Here is a 20,002-nt window from a genome sequence, read left to right on the forward strand (position 1 = left end):
AATAATTAGGGAACTAATTTTCTGTCAACAGAGAAGTACAGTTTTCTGGGCCGGTGGCAGCAAGATCGTCTTCGATTTGGCTCGCAACAGGGCTTTCTGATAATGACACTCGTCATTTTGAGACCCTGCTTCTTCAGTCAGGGTCTGCACACTTGTGCCTGCATGGTTTACATGCTAACAAAATTAAGCCAGGAATGGGCCGTAGAGTCCTCTGCCCTGGTCATAATTTTGCAATGTCCCCATGTTCGATGCCAGCTTCCTTGGCCATAAAATAAAAGGGGCCAGGATGTCGCAGCAGTTCTTCAGGGCTGCCAAACTCTACAATCTTCCCGTTGTCCAGGACCATCACCCTGAAACAAGGAAGTAGGAAAGAAAAGTCTGAGGAAACTGTTCCAGCCTCAACGCCTATAGGAATAACCAGGACCGGAGTCTTCATCCCTTCTCAAGGCCACAGGCAGTGAGCACGATGGAAGCTCCTGCATCGTGTATAGATTCCATGTGAAGCATCAAACAAAATCAATAGTGGGAGGATGTCTGCAAGACGAGCCCATGCACATAGCTTTTGGTTTCGCTTTTTAATACGTGCAGGGAAACACAGCTTAAAAGGGAGCTTTCCCCAGTCAAAAAAGACTTCTCTCCAGTTTCTAAAATGACAGTCAGGACTGTCATTGGACAGTCACAGATTCTGTCCAAGTCGAAAGGAATAGCAAGTACCCCGTCATCTTCCCGAGGCCAGGCTTCGGAAGGTGTGCGCTAAATACCTGCCCTCAGGGCCAGGACCCCACCCTTGGGGAAGAGCTACCCTTAGCCCTGTCAGCTTTCAACAGCTGAGGGTATAGTTTGGGGCACATTACTCAAAATCTCTTGACCTCAGCGTCTTCATTAGTAAACCTTCTGCCTTCAGTGCCACGTGGCTATTTCTGTTGACAGGGCTATTTCTGTAGCCCTGGCCTTCGGGCGGTCCCTACTCACCTGTCGCTATCTATGATCGTGTGCAGCCTGTGGGCAATGGTGAGGACCGTGCAGTGGGCGAACTCGCTCTGGATGGTCATCTGGATGAGGTGGTCTGTCTCCAGGTCCACCGCAGCGGTGGCCTCATCCATGATCAGGATCTTGGATTTTCGAAGGAGTGCCCTGGCCAGGCACAGCAGCTGCTTCTGCCCTATGCTGCAGCCCAGAAGAAACCGCATGTCAGTCCCAACCCCCACCCGGGTGGGTGCCGGAGCAGATGGCTGATGCCCCCTTCTAAGTCCACCCAGCATGCCTTAGCATGACTCTTCCGCTAGCTGTTTGCTGTTTCCCCATTCATTACACGACACAAGGGTCCATTCATTCGTATTTCAAAATTCAATTTCATGCTCAGAATGGGAGGAGCCTAGGAAAATGTCACTTCAAAAAGCACCCAGATGACTTTCATATTTACACGTATTTGGAAGACAGGAGCCCAGAAACAGAGCTTTGCGTTTGGCCCCAGTGACATCTCAGCACATCGACGACTCCAAAGTAATGTGAAAGCCAATTTTCACCAGCAGGGCTGACCGACACCATTAATACAGGGTGACATCTCACCAGAACGCCCCGGTGGCATTTCTTAGTGGCCTTAGCAAACCCATTCATTATTTTAATGTGTAATTCTAGTCTCCAGGCTAATTGTTTGTTTGAGGCCTTCTGCCTTGATTAGAGATGTAGCTCTCTAATGAACATGATGTCTTGGTGTGAGATGCAATGTATGTGGAATTCAAATATGCTTGTAAAATGCAAATAGCCTTCATTTGCTAAAAGCTGGTAATGAAGGCTGGACCTCTTACTTACAAAAAGAAGCTTTGGGAAATGATGTGGAGGAATATTCCGGAATTCACTAATTGCTCTCTCCTGCTGTGCCCATTAGGGAGCATATTGCACAGGGGGTGGCTGGACTCAAGCGCTATGACTCTCTGTAAGGAAATTTCTACAGGAGATGAGAAGTCACCCAAGATGAACTTCTAGTTTTTCTTACAAAGGTAGAATTGAAACCCCGCAACGCTCTTTCCATGACTTGTCCCGAGTCCCACCGTTCAGCTGGACCCCCCAGGCTGTCGTGGCAGGAGCTCTCAACCGCCGACTCGTCTCGTCTCTGATCCCGCACTGGCAGAGAGAGTGGGTCTCAACACCTGCTCACTGGCTTTAAAGTCAAGGCTTTGGCCATGCCACTGAATGCCCACCACACAGCCAGACAGGGTGGTGTGGGTTTCATTCTCAACCACAGGAGTCCAGGCCCTTCCCCTGCTGCGCAGAGCTGGGGTCAGGATGTCTGCACCATCTCCCTCTGTAGCTCCTGTAGGTGCTCAGTATACATGTTTGTTAATAAATGGTCATTTTCCTACTACTCCAGGCCTGGAAGTGCTGCAACCCCCGATCTGCCACTGAGTAAACACATAAGAGGTTCCTCACCAGCCGGCAGATGGCCTGGGACATGCACTGCACTCAGCTGGGTGCTCAGTCCAGCTGGTCTGGGCTACCCTAGGCACTGGGCTTTTTAAAAGTTTCTGGAGTAGGAGTCTCCCTGCTAGAACAAGGGGTTAAGACACAGCACTACGAGCTGCCCGCAGCCAATTCAGCACACGCTTGATTCCCGGCCAGGGAGCTGACCCACACGGCACAGCAGAATTCTACTGTCTCGCCCGCTGCTCCCCTCAGCAGTGTGTTTCAGTACACCTGCCTGTTCTGCTCCCCACTCTGTCTCTGGTGAGTCTTCTCACCCCCTGCACCTCTGGCCTACACCCTATTCTTGTATGCATAAATAAACAAATCTTTTTTTAAAAAGTTTGTGGCGTGATTCCAGCATGCAGCCTCGTGTGGTGCCACCCACCACTGCATGTCTGCAGTTGTGAGGTGCCCAGGCATCACCGGGACTTGCCAAAAGGTGGGTTCTGGAGGGTGGGCCTCCAGCCCGAGGCTCCGCATTTACAGCTGGCTCCCCGGGAAGCCGGAGCTGCAGGTGCATTCACTGAGCGGCTCAGCCCTCCCGTCTTTCCTGAGCTGGAGCTGCTGGTGGGCTGACCCTCTGCCGCACTCTGAGGGAGCGGGCCCCACCCCAAAAGAACTGCCCTTGAGAACACACTTTGGCTGAGGGCTAACCTTCAGCATGGGAAGGGAAAAACTAGATTGCCCTAGGGAAGAAGCCGGGTCAGCTTATGAACTGACAGGCAAGTCCAGGGAAGACCAAAGGGTGAATTGTGGACACACAGAGACAGGTTGTGAGACAGTAAGAACTGTGGTTGCAGGTGTGTCTGGGGGCACACTGTCCAGGACACGGCTAGTATCTCCATCACCCACTTGGCCCCCTCGATCAGTGCTGTTCAACCTGGGGGTACCTGGATAATCCCTGGGGTCCTTTACAACTCCCATGACTTGTCTGTACCCCTGACCGGCGAAAGCAGACCACGCGGGGCCAGGCACCAGGATGGGCGCCTCCTGTGAGGCCTCGCGAGGGGACATTTACCAGCAAAGTTAGTGAGAGGTTCCGGGCATGCCCACATCTATTTGATCCTGTCATTTTCATCAGGCTTTTCATAAGGCTTTAGCGATTAGACCTTGAGAAAGAGAATTCTCTGATGCCCTCCTAGCACAAGTAGGGAGAGAAGAGGCCTACTGGCCTCTGCCCACAGTCTGTGGCGGGAGGGGACTGTGAAGCCTTACCTAAGGTTGTCGCCGGCCTCTGTCACCTCGTGGCCCAACCCGAGCTTCAGACCGGACACGAAGGGTTTGAGGTGAGCTAGCTCTAAGGCCTTCCAAATCTCCTCATCTGTGTAGTGGTTGAAAGGATCGAGATTCATCCTCAGGCTTCCAGAGAACAGGACAGGGTCCTGCAAGTCAAGGGAGGCACTTGGGGTCACTGCCCCGAAAGGAGCTAGCAGTTCTCTGTGGCCGAGAGGAGATGGGGAGGGCTGCTCTAGGTGGAGCGAGCGGTGTCAAGCTTTTGCCAGGTTTTGGGGCACTCAGTGGCCACAAGCCAAGAGGTAAACTCAGGATTAAGAGGAGTCCTTGGTTCGTTTTTCAACTTCATTGTTTCTCATGTATAGATTTCCATATTAGCCACAGCACAGTAAGATAAGGTCCTACACCCCCAAATGAAAATTTGTGGCATGGAGGGGGCAGGGTCTGGGTGGCACGGAAGGAGGGGCTCTGTGTTTTTGCAGCGGCGGAAAAGGGTGTGTCAAACTACAGAACCATCAGACAGGGCCGCGAGACAGCTGAGACAGGGCTGCTGTGGCAGGGACCGGCTGCAATGGGGGTCCACAAGCTGCTCCAGGTGGTTCCTACGTGGTGGGGTCCAGAGAGGAAGCCCAAGGGCAGCCTTTCTTGCTGACGCATGGAACGTTCCACTTGCTGGCAGAAACCTGCATCCAATTCCCTCCCCGATCTTTTAGCCATAGCAAATGGGGAGAATAAAGCTTAATGGTTTCAAGCTTCAGTGGCAAAACTGCTAATGCTGATTACAAAGGTCTTGAGAACCGTGATGGGCTGCAGAAGTGCTAAATAATCATCTGCTGTAGTCAACTTCTGACACGTTATTGCCACCTACAGGCCACTTACTGGCAAAGACAGCAAATACCCCCAAACTGCAACGCTTACTTTTGTGCCTTCTGGGAATTGTGTGCCTTAGACATTTAGCTCAGGAGTCCCAGCGACTGCAGAAACGACACCGGTCATTGACACCCATCAAGAAGAAAACACACACGCTTCCTGAAGAACAAGCTGACCCACTGTGTCTGACGAGGAAGCTCTAGACTCACCTGGGGGATGATGGTCAGTTTCTCTCGGAGGTCATGGAGGCCGATGGAAGCGATATCCAGCCCATCGATGGTGATCTGGCCAGCTGCAGCCTCAAGGATTCTGAAGAGGCAGTTTGTCAGGGATGACTTCCCAGCTCCTGTCCTGCCCACCACACCGACCTGCAACACAGTTCCTTGGCAGGTTGGTTCAGCAGGTACATCTCGGGGGGCAGCTGTAGCCTGGGACATTCATCATTGCCTACTTCACCTCCAAGATGTTAGGCTGATTTGGGTATTGGTGCCCAAAATGGGAGAAAAGTGCCCAGGCTGTTTACTGAGAACCCCAGTGACTATTGTGAAGGTCGTTAGCAGCAGTTGTACTTTTTATTGGAAATTACTGATTTTTTAAAAAGTCTTGTTTAGAAGGGAGGTGAAAGGAAGGCTCAGGCCTCCCACCACTTAAGAGTCAGGCCCCGAGCTGGGCCTCTGGGCCCTTATCTAGACTGTTCTGGATCCTGTGTCAGACTCCAGGCTTCAGAGAACAAGGCCACAGGTGGGCGCAGGGCTTCGCAGACCAGACTGGGCCACTGCTGCAGCGACAACATCTACATCACTGTGTTCCCCGGCTGCTCTCCAGCGGGCATTCCCTTTCCTTCCCTTCTGACTTCCTGTCCTTACAGGAAATGGGCCCTGGGAAGCCCAGGAGAACAGGATGCTGGCAAGAAGGGCTGAAAAAAAGCCTCTGCTGCTCCAGAAGCCTGTCAACCCCTTGAGGTATTCTGCCATCTGGTGGTGACTCTGAGTTCCTACACCGCCAGGGCAGGTAAGTGCCCAGGTGATCTCCATGCCGGTCATGAGAGCCCAGGGCCCAGCTGCCCAACTCTCTGATGACTTCCAGACCTTTCTTCAGCTCCACTTACCTTCTCCGTGCTCCTAATGTCACACGTTATCCCTCTTAGTACCAGCTCCAGCTCGGGCCGGTACCGCACTTCGTAGTTGTTAAACTTGATCTCCCCTTTGCTGGGCCAACCTTCTGGGGGCTTCTTATCACTGACCCAGGATGCCTGGGAAGGAAACAGAAGAGCTTTACACAGTGGGGACCCATTGAACAGTCCCTTGGACGTGCACCACAGAACAGGAGGACAGCAGTGTCCCTGCCACCTGTGGACATTTCCATTAAACAGAGTGAACTATGCTGATACTTCTAGAAAGTTCCTACCTTATTCACTGAAGGAAGCCCTAGCCATCAAGCTTGCTCCATGGATCTCCAGAATGAAGCCAGTGTGACTTAGTGTGCTCCCCACTCTCTTCCTATTCTAAGTTTCAAGAAATTAGGGCTTTTCAGTTACAGTAAGGGAGACTATAGGGCGACCGCTAACACCACATGATGTCTCCAGCGAGGCTGGAGATACTCTGTAGGAGTTGTGTCTTTTCTCTGCCCGGCCCTTGGGCCCTCTAGACCCTCCTCACCTCATTTTCCACGTTGATATATTCATTTATTCGCTCAACAGCCACAATGTTGGTCTCTATTTCTGATGTCATCCTCACCAGCCAGTTCAGGGTCTGTGTGATCTACAGCAAAAACAAGACTAAAATCACCTTGGGCTCAAAATCCAGCTCCACAAGTCAGGTCACAAGTCAACCCAGGCAGGGCCTGCTTTGTATGCAGCATGGTCCTGATGCTGAGGAGCAAGGAGAATGCGAATGACCCTCCTCACCTCTTCAGGGAGAAATGAAACCAGTAGTTGGAAGACAGGACTGGGCTGCGTGGAGCCGAACATGAACTTGGAGAGGCTGGGGCTGAAGTTGGGCTTGGAGGGGTGGGTGGAGTGGGACCAGAGCTGAGCTATCTCGGAGGGGGTAGGAGGTGGCATTCTACAAATGGGGGGACTACGAAAAGTCCTGTGGGAAGGGCCCTTGTTCTCCCCAGCAAACTCTGGGCCCTGCCTGCCATTGCTGCGCTACATCTAACCACCAGCAGAGGGCGGACGTGATCTGGGCCATGTGGCGTCCAGGGCGTCGCCCATCACTCAGGCGCAAGCCCCTTTCAGGAGCTTGAACCTGGAACAACGTGCCCTGGGAATTTTTGGTGAGCACGTGGTGGCTAGAGAGAGGGAAGGCATGGGAGCAAGGCATGAGACGCGGTATAAATACTCTGAGTAGGTTGGTTATTTTTGATGTTTCTGTTTTGATGAAACTAACAGTTGTCCAACTCTTTGCCCCATCTAGAACACCTGGAAATGGGGGCGGAGGGAGGGGGCAGTGGTACACAGAATAGAGCGACTGTGGTAAGCTCAGGCTGCCTCTACACGCCCTTCCATGACCATCTCCTGGGGCCCAAATAACTCCTACTGAAGACAGCGCTGTGGAGAACCTCATAAGTTATTAAGAGCCTGCAATAAATTAGTGCGGAAGGATAGCCAATGATTCATTAAATGACCATTTATTGAACATTTGCTGTAGTGCTAGGCACTCTCTTAGGCGTTAGGAAATAATGTTTAGCATTTATCCCCTAGTTGTGCCGGGGTGCATTACATACTGTTATTGGAGACTGTTCTTGATTAGAACTAACTCCAATTAGTCTGTGATTTAAGAAAAATAAACATAGAGGTTATTTGTCCAAGAGTCTTTTTGGTTACTGTTATACTAGGGGAAAGAAACCCATTTATTCTCTCTTTGATTAGAATACAGTCACAGAGACAGCAAAATATTAGACTGCAGCACATGGAATTGCTTTCTTAACACCCAAAGGCACCAAATTGCTCCCCATTTTTCCAGATGACACTGGTACCTACTCAGGAAGAAGGAGTAAACCCAAGGGCTATACATTTAGTAACAGATGGAGCCAAGTTTACACCCTCGTCCCTCTAGATTTAAAAAGGAATCAAAGCAGGGGCTGTGTGTATACTATGGACTCGCTTAACAACAGTTACCTTCATGTAACTGAACTCCCGAACTCAGACTCACATTAAGGGCGTTGGACAGAACAAAGCCCACGATGTCTCCACTTAGGGTTCCTCTATAAATAACCATCATCAAGGATGAGAAGAAGACGATCAGGTTCCCAACCAGCTCCAGTCGAATTGCAAGCCACCTGTAAGGCAAAACATGACAGGGGAGAGAGAGAGGCGTCAGTAATCACCCTTCCTCATCTTACTCAGCATCCTAGGTGTTTAAAGAACTTTCTCAGAGACTATCTTCTCAGAAGGTGCCTCAACTTATGCCATGTCTTTTGATTTGACTATTACCCAAGTCTTTTAAATTTGATTTTAGAAGGTAAATTTCATTTAAAAGAGGTGTTTGCAAAACTAGGAGAATCTTATGGTTAGTGTCCCCCAAACTTGCCAAATAATAAAAATCACATGGGCAATACACTAAGTTATGCCCAAATGCCTGAATCTTCCCTAGGAGGTTCTGATTCAAGGGGCCTAGGGTGGGTTCAGAAACTTACATTTTAACAAATGTTTCACATGATTTCTTTTGAGTTGGTAGGGGAAACAATGTCATAGAGAATCCATGTGTAAAGCTAGAAAGTGCCATAGCAAGGGTGGATGTGTCCTGGGGGGTTCATGATTACAAAATGGTGAAGGAGCTGGAGAAGTGGAGGCTTTGGTAGAAAAACTGAATAGCATACAGATAGACATAATTTGTAAAAATGTACTTCCCTGAAGAAAATGTACAAAAGAATCCTAGCAGGTACAATATACAAATAAATATCACACCTATTTTACAATAGGGATTCAAATAAGGTTGACTTGTATAACTGTTTCCTTCTTAGAAAATATCTAAGAAATAAAATATCTCTACAAGCAAATCCCTGAGCTCTCCATGTTGCAAATAATACTGAGTATCACCAGCTGGTACTTAATACTTCAAGTCAAGATGGAACCTACTTTCTGTAAAAGACCTTTCTCATTCGAGAACATATTTCTTGCCAGGGTCTAACAATGCTGAAGCAATGAAAAATGTTCATCCTTTGGGGGCATTTACCTCACAGGATATAAGATTTCTGTCACTATTGGTTTGATCTAAACATTCCCAACTCTCCTCCCTCCAACCTCTCTCCTTCTTTCATCGCCCTGCAAAGAGTGTCCTGTCAGTGGAGAACGAGAATCTCATACCCACTCCAGGGAAGCAGAGAATGTCCAATCACAGTATTTGATGGGTCACAGGTTACAGAATGCTCAGAGGTCACTTGAATCCTACCATAAGCTTGTGGGAAACATTGTGTTTCAGCCATTGCAGAACAAACAAAGTGGGATTTTCCAGGGAGAAGCCAATGCCCCAGTTTGGCAAATGGCAGAGTAGGGCCAGGGCCCAGCCTGAGCCCAAAGCTCAGGTTTCCTCCTCTCTACTTACAGACAGGCATAGTGGCCTGCGACTCTCATATCCCTACCTACACCTGCCCTCCCCTACCTAATGTCAAGCATGCAGAAGCCAAAACCCCAGGGGTGGCCTCACCTGTTGGAGACAATCCAGGAAAAGACGCATTTCTGGTTGTTGCCAACTGCCACCTCGTTGTGTTTCAGAAATCGCTGCTGGTGCCCAAAGGCACGGATGACAGACAAACCTGACACAGTCTCGCTGAAGTGAGAGTAGATAGGGGACCTGGTGACGGAGTCTAGACGTCTCAGCTGGCGGGAAGTAGCCACGTAGAACAGCTGGACCCAAGAGCGAAAGGATCAATTAGCACTTGTGTGGCACACACTATACCTCTTCATTCCCACAGCTGAACTGGATAGAAGTGTCCAGGCTCATCTATCACTGGAGGAACAGTGGGAGCAGCCCAGAGAGAGAGGACCAGGGGAAGATCTGGGGTTGGTCAGAAACAGGCTTGGTCAGGGAAGGATGCTATACCCCAGCCAGAGGTTTGAATTTCCAAACCACATAAAGTTTGTATAGCCTCCTCCACATTCTCTGCAGACATCATCAAATTGTGGTTCTTGCAATGGTTAGAAAAATGGTCTCCAAAGAATAGTTAGTAAATGTATCCAGATCACTAGGGGTGTACATATAGGCAAGAGATGGCCAAAGTATGCTGCGGTTTAGATACAAATAGAATCTAACTGGTAACAGGTCAAAACTGTGTCTAAATGGTGTGTGAAGGATGTGGGATATTGAGGGCCTAAGAACTGGAAGTGGATGTCATGTGTGCAAGGCAAATCTCCCAGACAGGAGGATTAAGGTGAGCTTGAATGAATAGGCTAGTGGAACTCCTAGACATCATGAGGATTTTTTAAGCCAAGGAAGAGCTAGCTTTTGAGAGTCCAGAATTCAAAATGAAACCCCTGGAAGTCTCCTCAAATAGCCTGTTTCTCAGTTGTGGGTTCATTGTTAACAGTGAAAGGGCCGTTACTGAGATGACGGTATACCTGGGTGAATGTTACTGTACTATGGGCCATCAGGCTGCTCTTGACGGCAAGATCTTTGAGGCTGTTTCCGCTAGGTGAAAAGTTCATTCCAAAGGTACCTGGTTTGGAACTCCCTATAGCTGTAGCTGTCCTCCCTACAATTTCCCTCCTCTCACCAGCTTTTACTATGGGCAATGGCGTCCCCTCCACTTGCTCTGGACTTTCTGAGGCATGGCTCTTGAGACACAATGAAAGTTAGCCTAAACCATCCACAGTGAAACTAGAACTTCCCGGAAGGGAAAAGAAATGCAGAACCTGCTGAGATGCATCCCTAGGGAGATCAGATTATTTCAAAGCCAAAAAGCCAAAAAGGAAGATGCCACATCTTCCAAAAGCAGCCAGAGACCTAATCACTGTGCAGAGAGGTGGGGGTTGGGAGCGTGGCCTCACAGAGCTTCATGACTTCCCCAGAGTCAGGGTCAAAGTAGTCTTGGGTTTAAACTTCACTCTGTCCTACTTAAGCTTCTAGGGGTAGGGGAGAGCTAAGCTGAGATTTGCTATAAACCAGACAGTGGCCTGTGGTTGCTTGGTGTATCACCCTATGGCTCGATCTAGAAAGGAACAAATGACCATCGATAAAGAAAGGAGAATTCCCAGAGAGAGCATGGGCTCTTATATGCGGTACCTGAATAAGCACATAGATGATGCCCAGAGGTATGACGATGATGATGAAGGTGGGCGTGGCCAAGCAGATCATGACTATGGTGCTGATTATCCCGAGGAAGCACAAAATCCAGCTGCGTAAGGACATGGGGAGTGTGTCGTCCACTGTGGAAATGTCCTAGGGACATGCAACGAGCAGAGACGTGCGATAAGGAATCCCTAAAGCTTTACATCTTTCCGATTTCAGCAAGAGACCTCTTTGCTTCTGTTTTCCTGGTAGCTCCTTCACTCAATCATTTCACCCTATTCATTTGCCATCTATTATTCTCCTCACTCAAACAAACTGTAATTTCCCCATTTTTCTCAGTCTCTCCAAACAGATATGGCAGTCATCCTTCACCTCTTTTCCAATAGCTTTGGCAAAGGTTTTCACTCTTCTTACTGAAAATCCCACTTGTCAAATTTAGGAAACAATTCATAACCACTGCAAGCTAATAAAACCTTAAAGGTAAATCTTTTCATACTAAGGCAATTCAATCATTCTAGCTCTACAACGGTTTCGTTCCATTGAGTACCTAGAAGAGAGGCTGACACATAACAAGCATTCAATAAACATTTATTTGGAGACTGCAGTCAACCTCTACCTGGGAAGTGGTTTCCTTTGGCAAACAGCTTCAAGAGGTGAAGGAAGTAAAGATTAGATGTGATTGCTGCCTGACATGTGTTCTACTCAAGGAACCCAGAGGTAAGAGGTGGGTCTTTCTACTCCGTTGCATTCATGTCATGTTGAATAAATGAACAAATGAGCAGATGGATGGGTGGATGGATGGATGAGTGGATGGATGGATGGATGATTTACTACATACAGGAATCCTGGCTTATATTTTGGGTTGCCTTTGCCATATGTCTTAGATCATGCTGACTCAAGGACTTACAGTAGTACATATGTTCCAAGGTGAGTCTAAGTAATCTCTGGAATGTCCAAGACTGGATAAGGGATATCATGTCTGAATGATGACTCCTGAGTCTAATCTCTCCTTCCCAAAGTCACATCAGAGTGCAAATTCCTGGGTTTATAGAAAGAAGACATCCTCACCACCTATTGCTCCTATCCAGATTACTTTTGATCCTTACCTAGCACAGTTTCTCCATTTTTCTTTCTTCTAACTCCTCCCTAAATCTCCATTTAAGGGCTCAGTCATCTGTTCAAGAGGACCCCAGATCAATCTCTGTGATTTCACACAACATAGCCAAGAAAACTTTGCATGCTGGATGGACAGAAGAACTGTAACTACGCAGTGTTGCCTAGGGGAACATGAAAATTCTTTCTCTGCCAGAAATGGAAAGATCTTCACCATATGAACACAACATCTTACAGTCCTTGGGTTACTTACACCAGCAAACCTGTTCACAATCCGACCTATGGGTGTTGTGTCAAAAAAACTCATGGGCGCTCGGAGAATATTGTCTAGCAGTTGCTTGTGAAGGATATTTGATGCATGGTTGCAACCATAGGCACTCCAAAGATTTGCTATGAGCACAAAGAAACCTAGAAATGGAACCAGTTTAGTCAGCACTAGGCACAGTGATTCCTGAAGATGTTTGCCAAGAACATCGCATCCCCCGACTTCAGGTAAAGTACATGGTCCGACAGATTCTGTAAGTAATGGCTTCTGGGGCCTTTCTAGTGGCTCAAGGGATTAAGATGCAGCGCTATGAAGCACTCTGGGCCATCTTAGCATGAGTTTGATCCCTAGCCAGGTAGGTGACCCACATGGGGCAGCAGCAGACCTCTCCTGACTCACCCACTGCGCCCTCCAGCATGTATTTCAGTGGACCTGCCTGTTCTGTTTCCCACTCTCTCTCTGGTGAATCTCTCACTATCCCTCCTCACTGGGCCCCCTCCCCACAAATCTACATCCAGCTCCTGTATGCATAAATAAATATCTTTTTTTTTTTTAAGAAAAAATGGCTGCTGGAGTCATCATGTATACCTTGAGTTATTCCCAGAGCTCCATAGACACCCACTCTCAAGTCCCTCTGAGATGCTGGGTAGTTGGTGCTATTGAAGACTTTAGAGTCACTGGTCCAAGCACTGAGCCAGAGGTTGGATCCAATAAAAGCCGCAGAATTGATCATGTAGGCAAAGATGATGAAGAATATCGAATACCTTCCGATTGCTTGAAGGTATTTCAGGTAGATGGAGAACTTCACCTGCAAAGCCCCACTTCAATATTAGTAGAGAACAAGGGCAGCTGGTAAGAAATTTTCTAGAGTACCAATTGCCACAGGGAGTGGAATCCACTGAAAAGGTAGGCAGCAGGCAGCAAAATTTGGTTGCCTGGGATTATCATTTCTGCACTGGGTCAGGTTTACAATCAGTGTTGAAATATAGTGCAAGGTAAATCTCCATCAGACTATTCATAATCTTCCAGATGGGAGTTATGGTTTTAAGAGGTTGGACTTTGGGGTTTTAAATTTTACAAATTTGAACTAAGGCTATGAGACTGACATGTCTAGCTCCTAGATCTCAAAGCAGTTTGGTTGTTTTCTCAGATATCAGAATGAAATAAAACTTATATGAGGATATTCATAGGAAACATGTCACTGTTCATAGAAATACAATTTGATAGACAGTCCAGAACCTTTGCTAACATTGCAACGATGAATTTAAATGTTTTCAAAGCATGTAAGACATACTCCTCCTGTATTTAAGTCATCACACTTTAACATGTTCCGATCCCAAGACTTACAGCACCTGGGAATGGTACTTTTTACAGAATGTTCACCTTTCCGGTTTGCATGAATTCCTTCTCAATTAGTTTTTGTCCTTTTACTAGTTCTCCCTCCTTCTTTGGCATATTCACATTCTGAGTTCTCAAAGAGTCTCTGAGGGACTTCAGGGGCCTGCTACTGGACCTAGAACTGAGAAGTTGAGAGGGAAAAAGCGTTTCTGAGCCTGTAGCTGCTTCCCAAGGGTCTTCTTGCAAGCAGATTTCACAATAACCTCGTTAGCCTCAAAGCACATGTCAGAGACAACATCCATGGAAAAAACACATCCCCCCAACCTGCCTCCCCATGCATTCAGTGAAGGAAAAGCCTTCAAGGTGTCTACACACTCGGGGAAATCCCACAGAGAGGAAGCCAGTAGGTAGGTGGAAATAGCGGTGTGAGGAGGCCTGTCACTGAACAAGTGGCCCACCGGCGGCTAAGTGTGCGGTGAAAGCTGTTCTCTCTCTTCATGGTCAGGGAAGCTGCATCCTCAGGGATTTCCTCCACACTGGGTATCAGCCCACAGTCATCTTCTGTTTCACTGTCCTCGTTGACTAGGAGACAGAAACAGCACGGTTTAAAGAGAGGCCACACAGAGCCCCAGCCGTGAACACAGTGAGTGAGTCTCTTCTGATCTTGCTGGCCCCAGCAAGTGATCCCAGAGGTACTCACACACTGGAAGACTTTATTCTAAAACTATCACTTATTTGTACATCTTCTTATTCAGAAATGCCGAAGAAGAGAAATAAAGAAAGAGGAGTGAAGAAGAGAAATGACAAAGAAGAGAAATGAGAAAATGATTAAAAAAGAGAAAAAGTACTCCCAGAAGCTTCTAAGTTCCTTTGGAGCAGGAAAGAACTTTAAAGGACTATGAGAGACACCCAGAAGAATCAAAATTTCTAGGATTGACTGAACAGGTGAGGGTAAATTTAAAGGCCTTCCTTGAAATTCAAATAACTTATCAGCAATACTGTAGCTGAGGAAGCACAGACATGGGCCCCACAAAGACTAAATAGGTGGTACAAAGCTAGCCACGCTCCCCCTCAAATGCATTTTCTCCAGAGCCCCGGTATCCTCAGGCCTTGCTTTCTCAGTCTTTGACTCAAGATCCAAAGGAAAGAGTGTGAATAAGTTCTCAATAAACACTGAACACTGATAAAGAGCTACATATTGGTTTTAAAAAGAAGAAAATAGAAATTTTATAGTCGTGAAGTTTAACATTAAAAGGAGGAATTCCTTTGCAAGGCTCAACAGGACATTTGCTGAGATTAGGCCTGGTGCTTGAGCCATCCTCTCATGTCAGCTTGGGCTCTCTGCCCCAGAGACAGGTCAGTGAGGCAACACTGTCAGACTTCTGGGATGTGACAGGCAGAACACAGGGCAGTGGATCTCCCCAGCCATGACCATCCTTCAAGAAAGAATAAGATGACCACACTGGCTATTCAGTTCCAGAGGGTGGACCAGCATTGGGGGCTGGAGGGGAGAGGCCTGAAAACACAAGGTTAAGCCAAAAGGGGTTATCATCAAGCCTTAAAATCTAATGAAATGTGCCTTGCCAGGGTTTGGACTTCCCTGGGCTCCATGACCCCTTTCTTCTGATTTCTTGCTGTTGGAATGGGAATGTCTCCCTGCATGTGTCTCGTTATGTAGCAGATAACATGCCTGGTCTTACAGGTTCACAGGTGAAAAGAAATTCACCTCCATGACTTCAAGCCTCACCCACCTGATTTGGGTGAGTCAGATGATGAAATTTGGGACTTTGAATTTAGATATTTTGGACTTAGTTGATACTGGGATGATTATGGCTTCGGGGCATTTGGTGTAGGGTGCAATATTTTGCAATGAAAGGATGTGAATTTTGGGTAGCCACAGAACAGATGTTATGGGTTGAATTGTGTCTCCCCCAAACTTATTTTGTCCCACAAGCAGACTCTGCAGCTAGCCCCACATTTGGCTGACTCCAGGAATGTCCTGCAGCCTCCAAATCTTGCTTTTTCAGTCTGGGCCTCCCGCAAGTGACTGCTACCAGAAATGAACACCCAAACCAGGTGCAGTTCCTGTTGGAGGTTCTTGGAAAGGATCACAGGGAACTGGGCTCCACTGTTGCTGGTGCTGGTGGTGACCCTAAAGGTGAAAAATCAGGGGCCATTCCTGCGCTATATTGCCAGACTATAACTGCCATGACTAGGGTGGGGGGTGGCTCAAAACACCTAGTGGTTTTCGGTGTATTCGTCGAGATCTCTTAATTACAGCTTATCTAGAACTTAGCAGTACACTACTGGGACCAGCCTATGAAGCTGCCCAGTAAGTGATTTTCTTGGGTTTGGCGTCAGTGAGGTGGGATGTGTAACTTGAGGCAACAGAGAGTAGGCATCTCTATCAGGGCCCATGTGTCTCCTGTATTTCCTCCAAAAAGACCAATCTCCTGACATCTCCAGGCACACCTTTGTAAGAGGCCCTTCGACTGCATGTGAAACACCAGATGCGCAAGATGAGCCTCGAGCTGACCCAGGCAGGCAAAGTGTTTCTATGAAGAAACACAGAACACAGGAAGGACAGGTGCTGGGTGTCTGGATAATTCACTTCAGAATCCAGTCTGCTGATACAGAATTGTTCAGAAGGCCACTCCACTTCCCATCCCCAAGTTCTGCCCTGCTCCAGTTCTCCTTCCATACCTGTGGCCTCTCCTTCAGGACCCGTCTGTTTAATGAATGTCTTCAGGTTCTTAGCAAACAATCCTTTCTTGGCCAGCAGAGCACTGTAGGATCCTTTCTCCAAAATGGTGCCATTCCCCAGAACCACAATCTCATCCATTTGGGGAAGAAAGTGAATGCTATTTGTAACCAAGAGTCGAGTCTGCAAAAGTAACAGTAAGTTGTGCTGACTTCCCTGTGTCTACCATCTTCTTGGGTTTACATACTTAAAAAAAAGGGAAAACAGATGCCTTGATTCACTGTGGGGCTTTGTTTCAAAATGTCACCCTGACCACTTGACATCTTTTTGTTTTTTAATATAATAGTTTATTTTTACATCATCTTGTGCCTTTTTTCCCATGGACTTCCCACCACCAATTAACCCATGTGCCATCACCATAGTCCCATGTACCCCCCCCCATTTTTGATCCCATTCCCCACCCCACCCCCATAAAATATCTCTGGTATATAGTTGTTCATTATTAGTATTTTCCCCCCTCGCCTGTTATGCTCCTGCAATGAATGAAACCATCCAGTATTTTCCTTTATCTTTCTGCCTTGTTTCACTAAGCATGATCCCTTCCAGCTCTTGACATCTTTTACTTCCTTTTTGCCCCCCAGGATCTCATCTGAAAACCCTCTATGTAAGACGAAACTCCTATCATTGGAATATACTCACAGCTATTTTCCTGAAACAAGGAAGAAGTTTACGTGACAGAATTTGCCTCCAGTTTCCGGGGTAGGCAAAAGTGGAGCTTAGGAATGTCACTTGACATCAATTTCTATTGGTAATTGATGAATATAAAACTGACTGTAAGGTATCTCTTACACTAACCAACTAGTCAGTAGAACTAACAAGCATTTTCTAATTTCTGTCTGCATGGGAGAGACACTGTGGAGTAAGGAATTTGTCTTTGACTCAGACCTTACCCTGTGGGAGACTTAGCATCCATTGTATTCCTGTCTAAGCTGTACTATGCAGGGATCAGTAATGGGGCTCAAAAAGAGGGGGGTGGGGTTGAGATGAGCCTCTGAAGAGATAACCCACAGATGCCTGTCCCTCTACTTCACAGTGCCACAGACACAAGGCCCCTCTTATACAGAATATCCAGTGTCATCTAAGGGGCTCAGAAGGAACAACCACAGACAATCCTGATGCTGGACATTCCCAGGGTTACAAGCTAGGTACCAGGAACTAGAGACAAAGACCAAATGAAGTTTTCATTATACCACAGGCCATACCACAATGAATCATCCTAAGAGGTGCAATGCCAAAGTCATGGGGCTCAAACTTCCCAGATGTAACATAAGCTACAATCTCGAGGTGGGAACCTTCATGGTTAAGACTGTGCCGGAGTGGTGGGGAGGGGTTGACTCTCCTCAGCAGCCCGGGAGACAGGTAAATAAGGAAACCTCCCTCAGAACAGCAGCGGGCAAGGTGATGGGTGCCCCTCCCCCAGGTCTTCATGACTGGAAATGATTTCTCACCTTGCCTTTCAATAGGCCATTGGGACCCAAGACCTTATTGAAAATATGTTTCCCCACATGAGCATCCACAGCTGACAGGGGGTCATCCAGAATATAGATGTCTGAATTCTGATAGGTCGCTCTGGCCAGGCTGATTCGCTGCTTCTGACCCCCACTGAGATTTATACCCTGAAGAATAAGAGAATTGCTTTTAAACACTATTCCATAGACGTACCTTCTCAGAGGTTCTTCAGGAAGGGTAGTAAAGCGATTTGCCTCAAGAAGGTAGCTTGTTACTTACACTTAGTAGTACCTGTCTATAGGTAACTTCTATTCAAATAACTCACCAGGTCCAACAGTGAAGTGGAGGGCCAACATATTTATTTTTGTTGCTTCTGGACTCATGGGAATGCAGTGCTACACCAGTGCTTGTTTCGTCTGTGTGTGTGTGTGTGTTTTCTTCTTTTGTTTTGACTGTGATTGTAACTCCAACTTTTAAAACACTGTCTGGCCTATAATAGCTACTCCATAAATTATATGCTGAATTAGTGAGCAAAATCACTCTGGAGCTGTCATTTCACTAATCATCTGACACCTCAACACTTTTGCCCTCCAAAGACTACTTACTATATTCATTTTTCATAATGGAGAGGGAGGATAAAAATACCTACATATGTAGTCATCGGGGTTTTCCACAGAAATTGTGTCTTATCCATGTAATGGACATAATACAGTCATTAAAATCTATTTTTAAAAGGAAGGTATTTAATAAAATGAGAAAATAATTCACAGTAACTTTCTAAACATCCAAGATTAGTGGAACCCTACTTTGTCCTCACTTATATACAGAAATAAGAGTCAGATCTCTGAGGTACGGTTCCACCCCCACCTCTACCTGTGATGTCAGCCTTGGGCCAGTTGCTAAGGGTCACTTACCCTGACAGCTTTCCCCCAGATCACATAATTCCTATCTTTGTTTCCATCTACAAAATTGTAAATATCTGTGTTATCCGCACAAAGTATTGTGCAAAATCATGTTTTCGACCCTTTGTTCCCAATGTGACCCCTGAAATTGGTCACATACTTTATGTCCTGTACTTCACCACCATCTACACTGTTTCCTTCACTATTTCTTCACCCCTCAAGGTGTCTTGGTGTCCAGGTACCTTTTCTCCAATTTCAGCCAGGTCTCCTCCAGGCAGCACTTCTAAATCTGGGAGGAGGGCACAGGCTTCCAGAACTTGCTGGTATCTTTTTTCATCCAATTCTCCTCCAAAAAGGATATTGTCTTTTATGGTGCCATTCTGGATCCAGGACTGCTGTGGGACATAGGCTATTGTGCCCTAGATGGGGAAAGATCAGAGCGTGTGGCAGTTGTATCTCCAGAATTGCACAGTTAAAGGAAGGGGTGCAGGAGGAAGAGATTATAAGAGGACACCTGGAACTTAGATTTGAAGAAATGCATGTCAGATTGACTGAGCCTCTAGTATCTATAAGTGTGCTTATATTTATTGCTCTACCCAGGGAGAGAGATTAAATATTCTACTTACCATGTAAAGCACTCCCCCTCACCCTGCTTTTCAGCCATGATGCTGGAAACTGCAGGATGGATGCACAAGCACCTTCCAGAATAAAATTTTGCTCAGAGTTCAGTGCGTTTACTAGGATCAGTAGAGGACGATGCTTTAAAGGGGGTGTGAGCCTAGGGGTGCTATAGGGGATACCATAAGAAGCAGGAATCAAAAGAGTGGGGTTGGGTGCCAGGCTGATGTAGAAAGCAGACTATGTGCAAAGAGAGGAGGGGCCTGATAAATGCCTGTGTTGGAGGTGGAACTTAGTTATGAGTCAGCAAGAAAAAACTTCCTAAAAGGAGTGAAGAGATAGTTAAAACTGTAGTCTGCTTTGCTGTACAGTATGTTCATTTCATGCAAATTAGGTCATTAATGACTGGTAAATCAGAGCATGATGTCAGTAGAATGTGGACAAATTGTTGGTTCTTAAAATTTTTCCAAGCGTGTCAATGCAAAGCAATCAGGAGCAAGCTTTCTCACAATTAAAAAGAAAGGTTTAGCAATATATGAGGTACTTAAGGAAAAGGTTACAAATCTATACACATGCCTCTTTTTGATGCAATTAGTGACTGGTTAAATAATTAAAATTACCTATAATTTTCCTTAAATTTAACTCTCAGTGGCAGCTGAGATTGCTAATGAAGATACCACAAAACCATTTCTCTCTGTTAAAAAAAAAATCAGGTGGGCCCTCCCTGGTGGCGCAGCGGGTTAAAGCACAGCACTGAGAA

General features: G+C 46.8%; 1 protein-coding gene across 1 annotated transcript in view; it reads right to left on the reverse strand.

Annotated features, from left to right (window-relative positions):
- Positions 1 to 27: 27 nt before the first annotated feature.
- ABCC2 (ATP-binding cassette, sub-family C (CFTR/MRP), member 2) overlaps positions 28 to 20,002 on the reverse strand; it is a 48,532-nt gene continuing 28,557 nt past the window's right edge. Inside the window, exons 17-32 of the mRNA XM_004680544.2 lie at positions 18,867 to 19,043; positions 17,722 to 17,889; positions 16,216 to 16,396; positions 13,971 to 14,094; positions 13,558 to 13,693; positions 12,763 to 12,982; positions 12,163 to 12,317; positions 10,791 to 10,946; positions 9,216 to 9,415; positions 7,722 to 7,848; positions 6,225 to 6,326; positions 5,675 to 5,818; positions 4,776 to 4,934; positions 3,679 to 3,845; positions 973 to 1,167; positions 28 to 350 (exon numbers count right to left, since the gene is read on the reverse strand). Coding sequence (XP_004680601.2) covers positions 221 to 350; positions 973 to 1,167; positions 3,679 to 3,845; positions 4,776 to 4,934; positions 5,675 to 5,818; positions 6,225 to 6,326; positions 7,722 to 7,848; positions 9,216 to 9,415; positions 10,791 to 10,946; positions 12,163 to 12,317; positions 12,763 to 12,982; positions 13,558 to 13,693; positions 13,971 to 14,094; positions 16,216 to 16,396; positions 17,722 to 17,889; positions 18,867 to 19,043 — 2,541 coding nt within the window. The 3' untranslated portion in view covers positions 28 to 220. The remainder of the gene's footprint in view (positions 351 to 972; positions 1,168 to 3,678; positions 3,846 to 4,775; positions 4,935 to 5,674; positions 5,819 to 6,224; positions 6,327 to 7,721; positions 7,849 to 9,215; positions 9,416 to 10,790; positions 10,947 to 12,162; positions 12,318 to 12,762; positions 12,983 to 13,557; positions 13,694 to 13,970; positions 14,095 to 16,215; positions 16,397 to 17,721; positions 17,890 to 18,866; positions 19,044 to 20,002) is intronic.

The sequence above is a fragment of the Condylura cristata genome, unplaced genomic scaffold (genome assembly GCF_000260355.1).
Source record: "Condylura cristata isolate star-nosed mole 26May11 unplaced genomic scaffold, ConCri1.0 scaffold00011, whole genome shotgun sequence".
Classification (NCBI taxonomy): domain Eukaryota; kingdom Metazoa; phylum Chordata; class Mammalia; order Eulipotyphla; family Talpidae; genus Condylura; species Condylura cristata.